Below are 13,484 nucleotides of genomic sequence, written 5' to 3'. Positions count from 1 at the left end.
AGCTTTTAATAAATGGGCCAGGGGAAAATTTCCTTTCCTCAGGCATAACATGCCAGCAGAAAGGTATTTTTTGTTATTGTTCCTGCTGCCAAGCTGTCCTGGAGATTTGACTGTTCTGCCTCTGGAGAAGGGAACGTTTCACTACTGGGAGAATTGTTTTTATTACATCAAAATATAAGTACTGTGGATGTAACTTAGAATCTTGCTGCAGGTTATTCCTAAGGGCTGATATGCTTATGTTATTTTTCTGGGGTCTAATGAAAAGGCTGTTCTGTAAGTGAATTCACTATTTTTTTAATAATGCTAAAAAATAGCCTTTTTTTTTTTGGGAGCTGAAGTGAAAAAGAGCCTTGGCAAAAGTTGAGGACATGGTAATGGTGTCCACACTTTGCTTTTCTGTGTAGAACACTTACCCTATTCATCTGGTTACTTACAACAGAAAAATAAAGGCATTTTTCTGCTTTTCATGATGCAGATTTTATCCTTCTTATGCAGTTTCTGATCTGGTATCGTAGCATCATTTGTCACCACTTAACAGTTTCAATGTCAGAATACCAGGCAAGGACTCTGTCAGTTTAGACATTCTGTAGTTGGACAGGAAGACAAGCCAGTGCCTCTTGTCCTCTAACAGAAATCTTTGTCTGCTTTGGTTTTAGCTCTACCTGTACATATTTGAATGTAGTGCTATTCCCACATACAGAAACACTGTGATTTAATGTAATAGCTCCAACAGTCTGTGTGTGACTGAGTGAAAATGAGCTCAGAGGTGCCAATAATATGTGGCCTGTGACAAAGGTTGGTGAGATTTTATTCTAAAATTCTTCTGGGTAGTTGATTAAATATTCACCCCAATTTTGCATGCAATAAGAAATTTGCTAACTTAACAGATGGCTTATAAGCAAGCAAATAATGAAGATCATCTACCACATTTTATAATACATGCTAGTATTGGATTGCTGATTTTGGCACGTGTTTGTATTTCAGAATTAAACTTTGTATGCATAGATAGTGCACAGAGAATAACTGCCTTCTGAGTTGGCTTCTTTTGAAAATCAAAGATGAGAGAAAAATTTGTCCCATCATTTAATTTATCATGCTCATAGTGCAGAACTGGTTCTTAAAAACCCCAGATCTGTGTTCTTTAAAATTATTTTGGCAATGAAACAAATTTTGATCTTTTTTGACCACAAACTCCCAAGCAACAGACATCTTCAGATCAGTCCTGCACAATTTCTCTGCTGTTTCATCCCCTTCTCTTAGATGACCATGATTTCTATTTCCAGCATGATGTTTATGCACAGGTATAAGGCTGTCTTAAGTATTGCATACACTGGAAAGCAACCAAAGATGAGTCAGTAGTGGAAACTATTTAATATTGGGGAAACAGATTGTAGAAGCATTTCAGAAAGGAAGGCTGAGACTGGTGGAGGCTCCTGAAACAAGAGCAAGACAACTTTAAGCCATCTATACTAATATTTAAGCATGTCAAACCAATTCAAGGAACCAGTTGAAAAGAGCTTCTTTAATAGTCACATCACCACAGATAAGACTTCACCCTTCTGTTACTGGACATACTGTAGTGTAGATTGGCTGCTTCTGTAAATCAGATTCTTGGCTCCACTGCAGATTTTACTGTCTCTCTTGGAGTGTTTTCCATAAAGTACCCCTTGGAGGACCTCAAGTGCTTCTCCCTGCCCAACAGCTTTATCTGCATTTTATGTAGTTTCAGGCAAATTACAAGATGGGAGACCATGCCTGAAGCAAGCACACATTTCTTGTCTTATCCACCTCAAAGAGAATGAAAAATAAACTTCTGTCCTTTTGCTGCTACTCAAGGTAGCCCACACTGAATCTGGTGGTGAGCTTTGTGTGCACCACGTTGTGCTTTGTGCTTGGGATGCTGCTGGTTCTAGTCACTAGAGAGCAGTGGCTGTGCACAGAGTGGGATTTGGCTCTGCACTTTCATAGGCTGCCTGGTGCTAGGCATCCATGTTTCACTGAAAACTAAAGTGCTTTTGAAATTTGTGGCTGAAGTATTAAGTCAATTCTCTTCCTTTCTGTCTGCAGACCAGCCAATTCAATATGCCCATTCCACTTTTGAAGATGGAGTTGCAAAACTGACTGTCCAAGATGCCCTGCCAGAAGACGATGGAATTTATACCTGTCTGGCTGAAAACAACACAGGACAGGCATCTTGCAGTGCTCAGGTCACAGTCAAAGGTGAATATCTCAGACTACTGAAATTACTACAGTCATATAATCTTTTTAAACAAAGATACTTTGGATCCTTAACAGAGATGGTTGTAAGTGGATTCCATGTTTTTTCCAAGCTTTTGTCAGCTGGTACACCTTGGAGGTGAGTGCAACTTAAGTGCTTAAGGACTGTGTAGTGTAAAGTAATAAGCACATTTCAGAAAAAGGTACTAGTGCTTTGATCTTCCCAAGGACTTTGTGTACAGAGCACTGAAGCTGTTCTGGAAGAGGTCAACCAGTGTAAGAAAGGACTGGGACTACTGAAAAAAAAATAACTACAGTATCAGCAATATCACCCATCAGAGAATATTACAGGGAGGAGGCAGATGCTACTTCTTTCTTCTGAAAGGCAGAGCAGAGACCAATGCCAGGGACTGCAGTTATGACAACAAATGCCTATATTCTTGTTCTGTTACCAGGATTTATCACATATAATTCTGAAAAGGCATCTATCAGCTAACATGAGTATATAACTCTTAATAAGTGGAATTTTGGAAGTGAAAGTACCAGAAGAACTTTGTAGTAAGCAATCGAGGTGACTTGTTGTCTCAGAAATCTGAGAGTGCTGGTTTGACAGAGTTGATTTGTTCATGAAAGCCATAAATTCTGTACTAGAATCTCAACAAACACATTCTAAAAGACCAGGGTTCAAAATGAAGACAAGAGATGACAGAATTCCATGGATTAATTCAACAGTGAGGTAGTAACCATCAATATCATGGTCTTTATTCTTTCAATCTCCCCTGGCATCAGTCTATACAGATGGTTTTTTTCATGGCCTAGAGATTATCCCCTCCTGCCTCTCTCATCAATCCCCCATCCCTCAGACTCTCCCTCCCTCTACAATCAAGCCTGTATTTGGTATTTTTCACCTGCAAATGATTTTTCCCCAAAGTTATAATAGTTTTTCATTGCCTGTCCAACAGACTGCTGAGTGACAGCTGCCAAGGGAACTGTTCCTTTTGTTTATGACTAAATAATACCTGCCCTAAATTTGTATATTCAGTTTGGTGGGAAATTTACCCTGACCCCTGGGATCTCAAGATTTGTCTTTGCTTATCAGTGTTCTGGGGTGTTTGCCTACAGCTCTTTAGTGCTATGCCTGCCCTTAGTCTGTCTGTATGACAAGGCTAAAATAAAAACAAAGTAATTCTGGTAAACCTATGAGTTAATTTCTTGATCATCAAATTGAAAATATAGTCATCCCCTCTCCACCCTTCTGAAAAATGGCACAAAGTAAGAAAACATCAATTTAAAATAAGCCTGAAATAATCTGTTCTCACAGTTATCATTTATGATTTCTCTGAAGCATTTCCTCTGCATTAGCTAAGGACCAATGGTGAGTGGTCCACCTCAAGGGAGCTGACCTAGGGCTTTCTGGTCCTTGACTGGGACTCAGAAACCAAGGGGACATCCCCTCTTAGTGAGTGTTTCTGGGTTATTTTAGGGCTGACAGGCAATGCTAACGTGGGAGCAGTAGTGAGTGAGCCTTTCCCTGGGCTTGTGTGCTCTGCTGAGCTATTTCAGGCCACGTACTCGCTGCTGCCCTGTGTTGGATTCCTCTTGCACTTTACACAGTCTGGGGCTAGAATGCTGCATTGCCACCATCATGGGGAGTTATTTTCTCTCATCTACATCCCATTCTATTTTCTAGAAGTCATGGACTAGGGAGGGGGAGGAATAAGGGCAGAATTAAGAACACACATGACAGGCTGTAAAACTACATGTTCAATATTTTTACTGTTTTAGCTATTCTGTCTTCTTCTTCCCTGAAACTCATTATGTCCCTGTTGCCAAGAGGATTACAGTGACTTTCCCCAAAACTCAGATCAATGTAGATTTTTCTGCCAAAAATAGTACCAAATTCAAAATCTAATTTCCAACTCTCTTATCTGTTTGCATATATTTTTCCATCAGAACCTCTATCAAAAGCTTATTGGCATTAGAGTTCTTTGGGTCTCTGAATGCTGCTACTAAGGCTTCTCTAAATGCTCAGCCTGTGCAGACAGATTACAGCAGAAAATGGTTGTATGTGCAGAAAGGGAGAAAACTTCAAAAATCCTCTCCTGACCAAACAGTGATTTTTGGAATAAAGTCTGTAAAATCGTTGTAACCCACCTTTATCCAGGTCCTTTTTGTCTGCAAGTTGATTTAAGGATGGTAAGTTTCCTGCAGTGCTCAGTTTGTTCATTCATTGTTAGAGAAATATTTCCTTTTGTATGTGAGAAATAATCTATATTTAATCTAAGAAGGAATGGATGTTCTTGGCATATTGTCAGTGTCAGACCAGTGTCAGAATCCAGCTTTTCCTTAACTTGCTTCTGTGGTCCTTGGACACATCTCTGTCTAGGTCTACATTTCACTTCATTCTGTCATTTTTGGCTTTGCTATTTTGCTGCAGCAAGGATCTCACATATCTGCTGTAATCACTGGGGAAACTTTACCTGGAGTGAATAGCAGTAAAACACAATTTTATTTTTCTAAATTAAATTCAGCTCACAGATAACTCAGAAAAGTTAGCAGCAAGGATAGTGAGTGTCAAACTGTTCAATTCACATCTGAATTGCAGTACAAGATGATCCTTAACCTGCTAGTAGGTTACATGTGTTATCTAGCCACTTACCATGTTTTCTAATGAACTTCTGTGCATTCTTTGCCCTTTTTACTGTCTATTACTTTATTTATTGTGAAAGGAAATTATTGTAGGAAACACTTTAAAGGTCCTTTGCCCAATAAAGGATATTGTTCCAAGTCCAGTTAAATACAAAAATGGGATGTTTTCCAGTATTTTCAGCATGATTTGCATTAGGCCTTGGATAATTAGCTAAGCTAATTGTGGCATAACTTTCTTTCTAATTCATCAGTCTTAGATTAGTTTATGGTTGTCTTTTTCTTCCTTATTATTAAGCAGGATTAATTCTGTCTAGCACTGGGCAACCTCAGTATTACTCCTTTGTTTTGTATGGAAAATGGTGAAGGTACTTAGTTGTTTGTAGGAGGCTTTTGTCACTGTGTCAAAAAAAGTCCCACATTTCATATAGATGGGATTCATATAGAAATGCAATTGTCTTTAAAAATTCAAATTCAATCTTCTGCTGATTTAAAATAAAAAATTACCCTATTCAGATCACTTCCAATCTCTCTATTCAAGTAAGTGATCTGAAGGCTGAACAAATTGGGGTAGATCCATTACACTGTCTGAGGAGAAACTAAGTTCATCAAGATGAAGCTAATTTTGGCCTTGTAAAGGACTAAGTAGATGAGGCTGAACCCTGAGAGCTGCCTTCCCTCTGTCAGCAGTTTCTCAAAGCTGACACACACACAGGTAGGGATGAACTACAGAGACTGAGCAGTGTTCCTGGGAATAAACAGCTTAACAAATGTCTTCACTATGAGAATTATTTCTAACTGAACTCCCAGTGGATGGGGTGCACTGGCTAAATGCTAGATTAATTGGCTTAGTGCATGTAAGCCTGAGGAGTGAGAAATATGGTTCATTGTCACTTAAACATTCAATTATACATATTCTTGAAATTGAACCATTTGCTACTAAATGTAGGGTTATTTTTTTCTTATGTATTGTTTTCTACACACAGGGAAATCAAAATTTGGGAGGCTTTGGAGCTTGTGCACATTTTATTTTTAAAGTTTTTATACAACATGTTAATGACTGATTTCTTCCTGTTACTGTATGAGCAAGCTATTGTATTTATGTTCACATTTTCACATTTCATATTAAAATTTTCTCATTGTTCTATGATATGTAAATAAGTATACAAGCCACTTTTAAATACATCAGGCATCCTACAAGCCAACTAGCTCTTAATAGGGATATCCAGGGTACATTCAGGTCACTGGAAATATATGGTGATTATATAGTGATGAGGATTGCAGATACTCAGGTTAATTTATGAATTTATGAATCAGGCTATGAATACATTATGAATTTATTTATTATGAATTTATTAATCATTTTTATCAGGGTGGTTGAATATTTTAATAAGGTTTTTTTATTAATAGGAAACAGAGGTGAGGAAAAGTTGTCTGGCTCTGGATGTACATGTGTAGTGAGTTGATGTTACTGCTTTGCTGAGGCTGTGACAATCAGACTATAAAAGCAAGACAGATGGAGGGAATAACTGGTATAGTTGGAAGGCAAATCCAGCTCCCAGGAATGGTGACAGTTCTTCAGGTTTGCCTCATTCCTGAGATAAGCCTTCTGATATGTGGCTGTCTGTCAGTTAACTAGTCACTGACAAGGAGTTGTAGGTCAGGTCCACCTTTAGAAAAAATGTCAAATTACCTGACATTTACACCAATATCTGAGTGTGCTACACAGGATTATGGACTGCAGGGGGAGTGGGAAGAGTGTGTGCTCTGTTGTGCCAAATCACATTCATACTGCATGTGGGAAGTTTCTCTTATTTTACAAACAGACTCTGCATATCAGAGGGGTAGGTGGATGCCTGGTTCAACTTTCTCTAGGTATGGTATCAAGCAAGAGCACTTGCTGTGGCTCCTAGGACAATGTCCTCTGTCTTGCAGTTCTGCAGTAAATGATAAAAAAAATCCCTGACCCACTGCACACTCCTTGAGATTTCTGCAGCCTCCTTGCACCAGGCAGAAGCATCACTGTCTCTTCCTAAGATGGAGCACATGAGATGTGGGCTGTGACAGCAGCAGGGCAGCCACCGTGTTTCTGTGGGTTCTAATGCTCTGCAGCCACACATTTTGCTGATGCTTGTTTTCTGCACACTGCTACTTTTTTGTTTCTTTCTTTCTTTTTTAGTACAGGCCTAATACTCTTTGTAAGCAAGCACTATTCAGCAGACAGTGCTCCTGCTTATTGGCTCTTGACCTCATTTCTCTTTCTCTGCCAGCAGTGCATTTGCCTGGACTCACATCTGTTCCCCTTGCTCCCCCACCACTTTCTGTTCATGCTTTTTTGCCCAGTGCAGCCTCCCCAGCATAAGTGTCTATGTTGGGAAGCCTGTAGCCCTTCCAAGCCGATTACTGTAGTCATTCACTGATCACTGGACAGGCAGATTAGAGCCACCTGAAAGCCTGCCACAGTCTCTGCTGTAACCAGTTTATCAGAGCAGCAAAGGGAGATGCTTTCTGAAAACCCAGTTTGTTTCATTCCTGTCACTCTTCCATCTGGTCTGAGTGGGACCATAAAATATAACCAGGTGGAAGAAAACCTTTCAGGTAGGAATATTTTCCTTCAGTTATGAGAGATGCTCTCTTCAGGTTGTGGGTTGTTTTTCTTTCTGTCTCAGAATGACCCTTCTTAGATATTAATCGTTTAAAGAAGGTTATCACCACAATCAGCAGCCTCTCTTTGAAGACTTAATGGAGAGGCCACAGCTCTGTTTCTCTGAGATCCATATTTCTGCTGAAGGTAAGCGAAGAACAGTGTCTTACTTGCCAAGAGTGATGAAATGTTTGTGACAACTTTTCAAAGTCACTGCTTATTTGAAAGCATTTTGCTTTATTTCAAGCATAACATAAACGACTATAGATGACTTTACAAAATATGCCAGTCTAGCCCTATTAACTGCCCAAAAGGCATTCCAGACCAGAAGCTGGGCGGGACCACTTATCCCTGTAAGAATTGGTTTCAGAGCACTAAGGGAAAGGGAGGGGGCTTTTGTTACTGTATTGAAAAGTCAGAGGTAAACTGTCATGAGTATCAAAAAAACTCTGTTCCAAAGTGCCCCAACGATCTCAGTCCAGCACTCTGTTCATCAATAGCTATAACACTTCTAAGTTTGGAGTTGTGGTGGTTTTTTTTAATTGCCTTCTTGCAGGACCTTAGGACCAAATGTGGAATAGAACACCAGCTAGAAACCAAAACTGAAGGGCAAAAGCAAAATGTGTGAAAGCTCTTAATGGTAGAACATGTGTCATCAATATAACAAATGCATTCTAAAGACAGTTTCTTATTATAAATAATTTTTCAGAAAAAGGGGAACCAAATTTGGATGAAAATGAGGGATGAGTGCTTGCAGAATAAGAAAAATTTAAATGTCCGAAATTGCATTAACATTTCTTATAAAAGAATTTAAAAGATGAGATGCTGACAGAAAAAAAAATTTAAAAAGACAACGAAAAGAAAAAGCCTTACCCTTACACTTACTTGTGACACATACTATGTGCATACTAATGCTCAAATAAGTTATTATGTACCCAAATGACAGAAAACAGATGATAATTATAATAGTAGGGAACAGCCCTGCATTGGTCAAAGGGCAAACTGTCCCAACTCAGATTGCCAAATTCTGTAGTGTTCTAAGTTTCAGCTGAAAATTGGAAGTCATCAAAATATATATAAAACCTGTTCACTGAATATATGCCTGTGTAACTTTGAAAGCAGGGGCATGATATTACCCCAAAGAATGTTTTCAAGTGCAGCTGATGTGTGGATTAGTTAATAACCATCAAACTACCTCACAGGATTAGCTCAATTTTTAAAACTCTCCAGAAGTTGCCTAAGGGAAGCATCAACTATTCCATTGCAGCAGAGGAGCAGAACAGAGGGGAGGAGCCTTGCATAGCTGTGTGCTGCTGGAAGTGCTTTTCTGCAGCTTCATTTTAATGAAGGCTTGACTGTTGGGCCACATACACTGATTCTGGGGTTGTTTTTTTTTTTTCAGAGTAATGTCTAATTTCAAGATATCTCTAATATAAATTACCCAAGAAGGGAAAACTGACTACCAGCAATGCCGTACTTGAGCTACCTTATCTTTTATGGATTTAAATGCCAAACAGGTCTTGCTTTAGAAAACACCAGCTTATACCCAGAAATACAATGTTGTTGCATTTTTTCTCTTTTTTTTTTTCCACTTTATATTAGTCTAACTTCAAATTTGATTTCTTAGCTCTCAATCTGTGTCTTATTTGTCTTTGAGGGATTCCCTAACAGCATTCTTAGTACAGTATCCTTTTGATTGCTCACCCAAGAGAGGAGCTGAACTGTTTTAATATTACCAGAGGATAACTAATTTTGTTGCCAGTGTTGGTTTGCCAGTGAAGGGAAAGGCTGAAGGGGCTGTAACTCTTTAGATCAGTGGTATCTTCAGGGACATATGTGCTTTATGTGATTGCCTGTTTGCCTGTTCTTACTGTGCTTCCATTGTATTTCAGCTCATTCACAGCCCAGTTTTTTATCCAGTGGAACTGGTATATCTATACATCATGACTCCTTGCAATTAAATTAAAATCTACCTAGGCAGTCACACAAAAATTGACACTATACAGGTGGAGGTGAAATCCTGCCCCAGTAGAATGCATATTTTCCCTGTGGAGCTGACCTGGCTTGATCTAGCATATATGAAGCACCTTTCTTGAAGTTCTCCATGTCCAACTGGTATCTTATGCTGAGGAATTTGTTAGCATTGAGCCAGCTGAGCTGCCTTATAAATGTATTTGGTAGGTGTACAGGCTCTCAGGCCTTCCATGGAGTTGCTGCCTGTGGCAGTGACAAAAGAGCAATTACTTGATGTAAATAACTTGCAAACAGGGTAAGTCATTAATAAGGCAGACAGTTCTGAAGGCAAAAGCAAACACCACTTTGGCTGCAGAAGCTTCCAGTGAGACTGTCAGGGAGGAATTTGGTCTGCTGACTGCAAAGTGATCTGCTGTGAACCCAGACATCTATTTTGTATCTGACCCCTACACTCTTTATGCAGCTTTCTCCTGAGGAGGGGAAGCAGAGAGGGAGGTAGGGAGGTGCAGTTTTCTTCTCTCTGTAATCAAACAATAAGACTTGTGGGATGGTTGAAAGCTGTACCAGGAAATGTTCTGGCTGGACATTAGGAATCATCTATTGAGAGGATGGTCAAACACTGTAACAGGCTTCCTAAAGTGGTCATCAATGCCCCAAGCCTGTCAGTGTTTAAGGGGTATTTGAACAATGGCCCAAAAACAGGCTTTAACTTCTGGTCTGTTTTGAACTGGTCTGGCAGCTGGACTAGATAATCCTTGTAGACCCCATTCAGCTGAAATAGTCTATTCTATTCTAGCTGTTCACCCACATCGTGATTCTTACTGGTGCTGCCTTTTGATAGTGGAATATCTGTGGTGTCAGCTCAGTCCCACAGAATCACAGAATATACTGAGTTGGAAGGAACCCATGAGGATCCATTAGCCCAGCTCCTGGCCCTGAACAGGACACCCCAAGAATCTCACCATGTGCCTGAGAGCCTTGTCCAAATGGCTCTTAAACTCAGACAGGCTTGGTGCTGTGACCACCTCCCTGTGGAGCCTTTTCCAGTGTTCCACTGGAGCAACTCTGCAGAACAAACTGAGTTGACAGAAGAGGTTAAAATGCTGACCTGGAGGTATCCCATACAGAGGAAAGACCCTGGAAAGAAGGAGCATATATGGAGCTGCAGGATAGATCTGGAAACCTAGCCCAGAGTAAAATAAAGATTTCCAGACAAGATAAAGTGCAGCTTGGTCTCCTTTGCATATTCCCAGCCACCCTGACTGGTACAGGTTTAGGGCATTTTCAGTCTTAGGTTAACAGTTTTTCTGTGCAATGCAAGGGCAGCATGCAGACTATAACTTGTCCCAGCTCTTAAATCTTACCTTCCCTTGACAAAAAACAGATTATAACTGTAAAAATAAATGATGGGAGGTAAATGTGTAAATAACACTGCTAGGTCATTGAACACCTAGTTCTTATGATCTAAGTTTGCAAAATGGCATACTAACCTGAGATCTTTAATAAAGCAGAAATGTTCCTAGATATCTCAGGAACATAAAAGTCTGACACTTTTTTATGCCATTATAAATCAAATTTTGAATTTTCGAAAAACTCACAGAAAGTGTTATTCCCAGGCCTGAAGAAAAGACACTTTGCATAAAGACAAATGTGTGTCTTCATAGCCATTTTCTACCTTATAAAATCTCTTAACTTTGCAGTTGATAGCATTGTTAGCTTAAGATTTCGTAATGGCTGGATTTGTTTACACCAAAAACATTTGAGGATGTGAAACTTTTTTCAAGCTTGAGATCTGTGTGTGAACTTGAGTCTTGCTTTGAGAGGTTTTAGTGGAATCTGGTGCTTCTCTCTCTGAGCCTGCTCACACAGAGCTTTTTGAGTTAAGCATTCTCCTCAGCTCAGTTGAGTTATTAGCCAGCGAGGCACAGTGATATTCAAACACCATAAATGGTAAATGTTGCCGAGGCAGCTCTTCCGCACGGCTCGGACCAGGCATTAGTTGGCAGCCAACCTCATAATGCTGGCAAACAGATTCCTCCAGTATAATTAAACCTCTTGTAAGACTAAACACTGAAAGTTTGTGCAGTGTTCTGAACATAAGGCAGCAAACTCTCTATTCTTTGCATGTCCTTGACTTGTGACCAGCTGGGACCCTGGCCTTGGAGTTGCTGCACTGGAGCTGTGTGTAAATGCAGTGCTGCAGCTGACCCAGCCTGAGCCAGGGGCTGGAAAGGCCAATCTCCAGGAGTTCCTTCCAAACTCAATTATTGTGTGATTCTGTGCACAGCTCAGCATGCTGAAGTCCTGATATTTCAACAGATGTCAGCATTCTGCAGCTCACGTGAAAATGCCTTCAGTACACCAGGGTAGGCAAATGAACAAGAAAATTTCCTAGACTAGATGATATCCATAAAATGGTAACTGCTTTGATTACAGACCAGGTAAAACCCAGGTGTAGTCTTTGGAAACCTTCTTGAAGTTTACATCCTCATATGGATATTCTTTAGCAGCAAATCTGGGAAAGGGAATGGCACAGTGCAATTAGTGATTCTCTTTTTCCTTCTCTCCAAGGATATAGATTTATCCATGTCTTTTAATTTAGAATATAAATAGTTGGTTGTATAATTGCAGTTAAACAGGTACAGATGTATTGTGCAATTGACTTGTACTAGATTAACTGTTCAGTGCAACATGAATTTTCCCCTTTTCTTTTAGATATGGACCTTCAACTCAATAACACACCATTGCCTATCAATATAAATTTGCTTAAAAACATGCTCAAGCTCTAAGTCCTGATCTAGGTCAATGTTTTAAAAATTTCAAGTTTATTTTGGTTTAGACTCACAGCTAGCATTAAAACTCCTCTTGCAATAACTTCCAGTCTGCAGATTTGCAGAGGTTAAATTTATGTAAAGACTCTTTAAAACCTGGATTGAGAAAATTCAAATAAAAGGAAAGTACTTTTATCACCTTAAATTTCTACTACTACAGGTTAATAAATAATCCAAGTCTTTATATAGTCACTGTAGATAGATTATCTTACTATTGATTACACAAATATTGGAACACAGAATAACAGATTAATACAAATAGTTATACATCAAAGGTAATATATCTTTTCCCATTGCCATCCAAATATGCTAACAATTTTTATTTTTCCTAAGAAATTGTAAGAGTTTAAATTCTCCTTAATCTCTGGATTTAATGCAGTAAGTGGCTTTTTAAAACAGATTTAAGTGTTTATTAGAGTGTCTTTCTAATAAAAAAATGAAGCTTCAGAGGCAAGGGAATGTGATGGGAAAGGCCTATATTCCTTTTGCTTTGTAGAAAATATATGTGGGTACATAAAGTACCATTTACACTCTTTGCTTACTATTTCTGGTCTCCCAGGCTGTGTTTCCCACTGAGATGTGCATCTTATTACTTACTGTTTCCCAACATTCATGCATATTAAAGCCTGAGGAAAGGCAAAAAACAGGAAGCTTTTAAGTGGGATCATTGTGGTGGACTTTTAAATCTATTACCCTGTGTAACACCTTATCAAAAACCTGTTGGAATGACAGAGAGATCACTGCCAAGGCTCCAGCTAGGCTTACACATTGTGCCAGGCTTTGGCTCTGTGCAAAAATTATTCTTTGTAAGAGCCTGTGAGGAAATCATAGCCCTCTTCCATATTATCTTACACGATTTGTCCTTCATGAAACCAACAGCTGTGGTTATGAAATCGTGGCAGCTTTTGTAAGCTACAATAAAGTAAGCTAGATGCAAGGTCTGAAAAGAAGTCATTGAAAGGTACCTGTGCTTTATCAAGCCCATCCATGGGAGCAGTAGGTAGGGCTCTCTGATGTCCCCCATGAACTGCCTTGGCGTGGTTGGGGAGGAATGGGAATTAAGTGCACCAGCAGAAGCTGATTGAGGAAGGGAAAGGGACAGAGAAAATTAACTGACAGAGAAATTTTTAGTGTGTGTTGACTCTTATATTCTTTGTTTTCATTCTTAGAGA

At 39.4% G+C, this 13,484-nt stretch overlaps 1 protein-coding gene across 2 annotated transcripts in view; it reads left to right on the top strand.

Moving 5' to 3' along the window:
• Positions 1 to 13,484, top strand: part of MYLK (myosin light chain kinase) — a 191,066-nt gene that overhangs the window by 91,770 nt on the left and 85,812 nt on the right. For both annotated transcript variants that reach the window (XM_056495971.1, XM_056495970.1), the window contains one exon: positions 2,068 to 2,220. In XM_056495971.1, the coding sequence (XP_056351946.1) occupies positions 2,068 to 2,220 (153 nt within the window). The remainder of the gene's footprint in view (positions 1 to 2,067; positions 2,221 to 13,484) is intronic.

Source organism: Oenanthe melanoleuca, chromosome 7 (assembly GCF_029582105.1).
Source record: "Oenanthe melanoleuca isolate GR-GAL-2019-014 chromosome 7, OMel1.0, whole genome shotgun sequence".
Classification (NCBI taxonomy): domain Eukaryota; kingdom Metazoa; phylum Chordata; class Aves; order Passeriformes; family Muscicapidae; genus Oenanthe; species Oenanthe melanoleuca.
The sequence above is the reverse complement of the archived record's forward strand: the minus strand, read 5'-3'. Positions and strand labels throughout refer to the sequence as shown.